The sequence below is a fragment of the Sinocyclocheilus anshuiensis genome, unplaced genomic scaffold, assembly GCF_001515605.1.
Source record: "Sinocyclocheilus anshuiensis isolate Anshui unplaced genomic scaffold, SAMN03320099.WGS_v1.1 scaffold1778, whole genome shotgun sequence".
In the NCBI taxonomy this organism is placed as follows: domain Eukaryota; kingdom Metazoa; phylum Chordata; class Actinopteri; order Cypriniformes; family Cyprinidae; genus Sinocyclocheilus; species Sinocyclocheilus anshuiensis.
The window spans coordinates 48739-56129 of NW_015544221.1; the positions used below are offsets into that span (position 1 = coordinate 48739).

General features: G+C 37.0%; 1 protein-coding gene across 1 annotated transcript in view; it reads right to left on the reverse strand.

Annotated features, from left to right (window-relative positions):
- Positions 1 to 7391, reverse strand: part of LOC107697252 (heat shock 70 kDa protein 12B-like) — a 19074-nt gene that overhangs the window by 10342 nt on the left and 1341 nt on the right. The window contains exons 2-6 of the mRNA XM_016497966.1: positions 6582 to 6653; positions 4494 to 4588; positions 1052 to 1176; positions 765 to 951; positions 441 to 545 (exon numbers count right to left, since the gene is read on the reverse strand). Coding sequence (XP_016353452.1) covers positions 441 to 545; positions 765 to 951; positions 1052 to 1176; positions 4494 to 4588; positions 6582 to 6627 — 558 coding nt within the window. The 5' untranslated portion in view covers positions 6628 to 6653. The remainder of the gene's footprint in view (positions 1 to 440; positions 546 to 764; positions 952 to 1051; positions 1177 to 4493; positions 4589 to 6581; positions 6654 to 7391) is intronic.

Genomic DNA, 7391 nt, shown 5'->3' on the forward strand with positions numbered 1-7391 from the left:
TATATATATATATATATATATATATATATATATACAGTATATATATATATATGTATATATATATATATATATATATATGGATTGGATTGCTGGATTGCTGTCCATGATCAATGGCTCAACTTGAATTACTTAGTAAAAATAATATACTGTATATTTTACATTTAAAAGAATTAACGTTAATAGAAATAAAAGTAAAGTTGTGGTGGTGGAGCAACAGTTTACCCTACAATCTTACAAAAAATAGTACGTTTTGGGGTGCAACCGCTTGTCACTGGGGCAGTACCCTCATAAAGCATTAATACCCTTTAGATATATGAATCCTAATATAGTGTATTTGACTCCTTTAGGGGTTGAACGTATCCTCCTGAACTTTTGTTGAGAACTTGTTTAGTTGACTGTCTTTGTACTACTTTGCCTCTGTTTTGTGTGTTTATGTTCACCTTTAAAGCATGTTCTCTGAAGAACCTCAAGGCGTGAGCAAACACCTCAATAGCCTGGACTCTTCTTCCACTAACAGACTCCAGCTCGGTCTCCATAGTGAGATCCTATAGAAAGTAAGAGAGTCTGCTGCAGAAATTCTTACAAAGATGTGACATAAATAACACACTCCCCTTATGCTCTGCTTCAGACAAATAGATGCATTTTTTGACAGTGGTGTGATACCTTATGATAAAAGCTTGATCCCCCTAAGCTGAGCAATTACTCTACCTGAACAAAAATATACATCAAAAACATAGTCAAGATATGCTAGATGCTCTGCTTACACTGGTGCTGTGGATTTTCATTTTGAATTTGTCAAAGTAGAGCCAATGCCTGGCTTCCTCAGGGTCAAGGTCATGATAGCTGTCTCGAGCTGCAAAGCCAAAACTGTGGAACCGGAGGTCAGGGGTCAGCAGTAGGCAAGTTGGACTCTTCTGATTGGCTACGCCAGGGTCGCCACCCTCCCACCGTCTGTTAAATAATGAAAAGTAAGGAGAAATGTAGGGTAAGAAGTGGATTGGGGAGTTAGAATAACTTCAGGTTAGACAATGTTTGTGTGCTGATGTCATACCTCATCATGTGAATGGTCTCAGGATCTTCTGTGAAACTGTATGCATAGCCACTGGAGGTGGTGCCAAAATCTATAGCAACAACCACAGAAAATGGACGAGCCACACGCGGTCTAACCTCTGTCCGCTACAGAGGGAAAGGAAGAAAAACAAGACAGACAGAAAGAAAATAAATCTATTGCCTTATCACTTTTTCAAAGGGGTGGCTTTACAAAAGGTTCTCCTTGGTACGGAGAGTAGCTGACCCCACCTTCTCCCTCTTTTCTCTTATCTCTAGATCATTTCCCTGACCTGAGTGCTACATTGACCAAACACCTCAGAGTGGAGTGTATCATGTATAATTTTCAGGTCATGGTCATATCACTATTTTTTCAGTCATGTAAAACTGATTTGTACTGATTTTTGTTTAAAAATGTGAGATGCAGGGCAGTGTAATGAATAAAAGAAATGCACAAGAAGCTGCAGAAAATGGTCAAACATGTCTACTGCATGTTTACATCATAAAACAATGGACGAAGTAGCACAGTGGAACACAACAAATAAGGTGACATTGGAATGGGAAAAAAAAGTGAGGTCTTTTTTTAAAGCTAAACACATTTTTAAAAGCTTCTTTAACTTCAACTTCAACTGTTGTGTGCAAGACACTTCAAAATACACAAGTGCAAGAATGGAACAATGTAAAAGGAGGGAACTGAGATGCAAAATGGTGTTCTGTGTGAATGGCTCCTAAGAGTTCGTTCACACAAATGCGATTGTGCATAGAAAAAACTAAAACGCCTCGTTTAAACATGCCACCACATGTCTACGTCACGATGTGGGAAGATTTGCATAATGCTGCACAAATGATCACGTAAAGAAAGAAGGCATAACTTTATTGTTGCTGCCACCGCCGCCACCATGTTGTGAAGACACTGTGTGTTTCGTTGCAAAAGCGAAAATACTTTGCTTGGCCTTCCAAAAGAGGACACGACTAGAAATCAATGGTTAAGTTGTATTTACAACACTGTTCCTGTTCAACCCAAATATTCAGATGTGTGCAGCGCATTTTATGGAGGACTGTTTCCTGATCCTGGGAGAGTAGACTACAATGCCGGCTGTTCTGACTCACAGTCTGTAAATACGTTTTCATATTTAAAGGATTTGCCACTGATGATTCAAACGCAAGTTTTGAGCAGTGTAGAGTAACTCTTGTTGTTTGTCATTTCTCCGATCACAAATGCAGACATGGTTTTATGTTTACGCAGCACGATGCAACGCAACGCGTAAAAAGACAGTATAAGTCATTATAATCCGTAATAATGAGTTTGAATTGTGACTATGTCTATGACATCTAGTCCAACCAACGGCAGGCCAGGTGAGTGTTTAAGAAACCTGTTTGAAATTATTTTTACAATTCCTTTTGTGACACTATATAGTTGCGCAGAAATGGCACACTTCACCTTTAAGTGATACAGGAGTAAGTCGGCTTTCAAACAAAACATTTTCTGCACTTCAGTATTGTAGTACATTATAAAACAGTATGCAATAATAACGTATTGAGTGTAAATTATAATTTTAATTGTTAAATGGATGCCACCTTACTGGTACAATAAAGCCTTTCCTAAACCTACCCTAACCCTAACCGATACTTTATTTTCAACTGTTTGATTATTTCCTTCATTTTTATTGAAAATAAATGCCTTTCCTTTCCGCTGTGATATGAGATTTGAAAAGGGAGAAAAAAAGTTTGGCAAAAGGCGGATTCAAAATAAAAAAACTACGACACACGTTTTACCATCTGCTGATAATTGATGGTCATCTTTTGTAGTGTTGACTACCCCAATCACACGTTGGTGGGCGGAGCTGCAAAGCCAAAACTGTGGAACCGGAGGTCAGGGGTCAGCAGTAGGCAAGTTGGACTCTTCTGATTGGCTACGCCAGGGTCGCCACCCTCCCACCGTCTGTTAAATAATAAAAAGTAAGGAGAAATGTAGGGTAAGAAGTGGATTGGGGAGTTAGAATAACTTCAGGTTAGACAATGTTTGTGTGCTGATGTCATACCTCATCATGTGAATGGTCTCAGGATCTTCTGTGAAACTGAATGCATAACCACTGGAGGTGGTGCCAAAATCTATAGCAACAACCACAGAAAATGGACGAGCCACACATGGTCTAACCTCTGTCCGCTGCAGAGGGAACACAAGGTAGACAGAAAGAAAATAAATCTTCTGTGAAACTGTATGCATAGCCACTGGAGGTGGTACCAAAATCTATAGCAACAACCACAGAAAATGGACGAGCCACACGCGGTCTAACCTCTGTCCGCTACAGAGGGAAAGGAAGAAAAACAAGACAGACAGAAAGAAAATAAATCTATTGCCTTATCACTCTTTCAAAGGGGTGGCTTTACAAAAAGTTCTCCCTGGTACGAAGAGTAGCTGACCCCACCTTCTCCCTCTTTTCTCTTATCTCTAGATCATTTCCCTGACCTGAGTGCTACATTGACCAAACACCTCAGAGTGGAGTGTATCATGTATAATTTTCAGGTCATGGTCATATCACTATTTTTTCAGTCATGTAAAACTGATTTGTACTGATTTTTGTTTAAAAATGTGAGATGCAGGGCAGTGTAATGAATAAAAGAAATGCACAAGAAGCTGCAGAAAATGGTCAAACATGTCTACTGCATGTTTACATCATAAAACAATGGACGAAGTAGCACAGTGGAACACAACAAATAAGGTGACATTGGAATGGGAAAAAAAAGTGAGGTCTTTTTTTAAAGCTAAACACATTTTTAAAAGCTTCTTTAACTTCAACTTCAACTGTTGTGTGCAAGACACTTCAAAATACACAAGTGCAAGAATGGAACAATGTAAAAGGAGGGAACTGAGATGCAAAATGGTGTTCTGTGTGAATGGCTCCTAAGAGTTCGTTCACACAAATGCGATTGTGCATAGAAAAAACTAAAACGCCTCGTTTAAACATGCCACCACATGTCTACGTCACGATGTGGGAAGATTTGCATAATGAGTTTGAATTGTGACTATGTCTATGACATCTAGTCCAACCAACGGCAGGCCAGGTGAGTGTTTAAGAAACCTGTTTGAAATTATTTTTACAATTCCTTTTGTGACACTATATAGTTGCGCAGAAATGGCACACTTCACCTTTAAGTGATACAGGAGTAAGTCGGCTTTCAAACAAAACATTTTTGTGCTGCCTCAGATTGCAGTGCAATGTGACCGGAGGATTAGCTAATGATAGTGCTGCTTTAAACCAACTGACTGAGTGCTAAGTAAAGAAGCATAATTGCATATTTCTAGTGGTACCACATCCTCTTTCAACATTACTGTAGTTTAAAGCATCTGATTTTGGCATTTAATCCAGTTCTGAGGACAATGTTTATTGTATAAAGCACTACAGAGGGTGCATGGTAGAGCACTGTGTCTGTTGAGATCTTACTGGAGAGGGGGATGGAGTAAGTGGAATAATACTGCATTCATTTCTGGAAGGAGATGGAGAACCAGATGGCGATGTAGAGGCTGATCTATCTTCACCTGAAAGAGAATGAATGAGATATGAAGGAAGAAATTCCATAAGTCTTTAACTTAGTAAGTTGCTCATGGATTGTACTGGAAAACGCAAGTTCGGAGCTCTTCATTGTGGCTGAGCAATTAAGAGAAATCAAGAATTTCTGGAAAATTCCATATTGGCTGGCTGGGCATTTGAGCCCAACTGGCATGTGTTTACCAGTTTCAGAATTTCCAATGGATGGTTTTCATTGAAAACCTGCACTGAAAAATACTGCACTGTGGATCACATTAGATTTTATAGAAGTTTGTATATGCTGATTGACCTAATACCTTTATAACAGAAATGGAAATACATCTAGCTTACTTTTCAGAAGTATATAAAGTCATGATAAAACAAGTAGAAGCAGCAACAGATCTTTTCCCCTCTTTTGTGACATGCACAATGGCTTATCAAAAAGGCACTTTGTTCTATCCATTGAATATTAATTCGATTTTGAGATATGTGCATTACACTTAACAATAGCAGAGGTTCTGAATGCCAGCATGCAGTTAGTTGTGGGCTTAAGTCATTGGAAGATCGAGTTATGACATTGATTAAAAATTACAGTCCAAAAAATAAAAAATAAAACACTGCGCCAACACTGACAAGGAAATTCAGGAGCAGAATTCCTAACATTCCATAATCAAATTTACGTATATTTTCCAGTACAGAATGAATTCCATGGCAAATACTTTATTAACATGTAGTGACCCCTCCATCAAGGTCGCTTTAATATGCCTGCAAATGAGCACATACTCAAAAATGGGTGGAATTTACCAACGTGATCTCATGATAATTTGTATGTATTTTACGTAAAATGTGGTACTATAAAACGTACATTTACTTACGTTTTTACAGGCACTAAAACGTACAATACTGACGTATTTTCAGCCTCTAAACGTACAAATACTTACGTATTTTCAGCATTTAAACGTACAAAACTGACGTATTGACACCTAAAAATTAATCCTTATGAATATTGAAATCGCGGCATTCATTTTATTAGTTTTTAGTTGTCATATGAATTACCTTGTTTTCAGTTGCATTATTAAATGGGTTACTCATTTACTTATGAAATGATAACATTTCGTTTTGTTGTAATTTCTGCTGCCAGCTCGTTTCCAAGAATAGGCCTACATAATGTTAAACACGACTTTAGTTTAAACCTTAAAATAAATAAAATTTATTCAATCGTTTAACCTTTACTTGTCATGTAATGTTTACTTTGATTGTCATGGGCCACAAAATCGCTAGAAAGTGGGTAGGTTTAGGTTTGGGGTAGGTTAAGGGGTCTAAAAATCTAAATCGCTTATTGATAAAATTATAAAAATGCATATTCGCTAGAAAGTGGGTAGGTTTAGGTTTGGGGTAGGTTAAGGGGTCTAAAAATCTAAATCGCTTATTGATAAAATGATAAAAATGCATGGATACGAATATCTTAATGATATAAACGATACGTAAATATTTTTACGTTTTTTAGCTAAAAATACGTAGCGATTTGTACGTTTTAAACGTTGAAATACGTCTAAATTGTACGTTTTAGCATTAATAAAAACGTACAAAAGTGTACGTTTTGTGCTTGTAAATGTTACGTATTAATACCTACGTATAAACATGAGACCAGGCTGAATTTACTCAAGGGTATGACAGGAATGTTATCGACGTGTACAGATATTCTCAAGAGTGCAGAGCGTAGATAAGAGAGGGTCACACCCCTGTCCAGTATTGTTGATGGAATAGACAGGAATTACAGCAGAATTCCTGTGGAAATACATGTGGATGACCACAGGTTTCTATTCAGCTGTGCATTGTTCTACATGTCTTCTGTATATAAATTTTGGTTATATACTGTGCAATACTTGTTCATATAATAGCTTATATAACCTACATGGTTCCTTAGGATATTATACGGATTTGATTTTCTCAAGTCTTAATTACAGTATCAAATCCCAAAGAATAAGTTTAATGAAATGTTACCTGGCACTTGTAGACTGCTGGTATTAAGCTGAAGGACATCTGCCATTGTAGAGGTCACAGGGCTTCTACAGCTTAGGAGGGAAAGAAATATCACTGACATGTACTGTAAAACAGTTTTTTCCTTTAATTTATTACAATGGAAATAATGTTTTTTTATGATGTCAAATAGTACAAACTCAAGAGATCTTTACATTTTAATACGTTTTTAAAAGAACCATAAGAAATCAACATCTTAGATTGCATTTCTAAGAATGTGCACGTTTTGAACTAAATTGAAAAGACTTACAGAACAGAACAGACATATTACACATACAGAATAAATACTATAACATATTTGACTACAAATCTCAATTTAACATTTTTATTGATTTATTATTATTATTTTTTTAATGTATGTTTTCTCTTTCTCAAACATCATAATAGGTCGTCCCAGCTGCAACAACAAAATCATGACATGATGCTGGTGGGTGTATTAGTCATGCCGTCTCACTAGATTTAAAGTTTCCCAAAGCTCTTGTTGGGCTCTGTTTTCCTGACCAAATGATCTGAAACTGGAGAGAAACACAATAAACACTGAAACGTGTTAAGTTAAACTATAGTCTGATATAATACAAGTACTTTAATTCTGTGCTAAGTTACAAAATATTGGATTTACAGTTATTTCTTTTATCTGATGAACACAGAAGGGAAAATGTGGTACTTTCTGAAATTCAACCTCATGCCCCCCTACCCCCCAAAGTGTTCCATTCCCCCTATTTTCCCCATCTCTCTTGCCATAATCTTTTCTTTGGACTCTTTCCCATTTTCTTT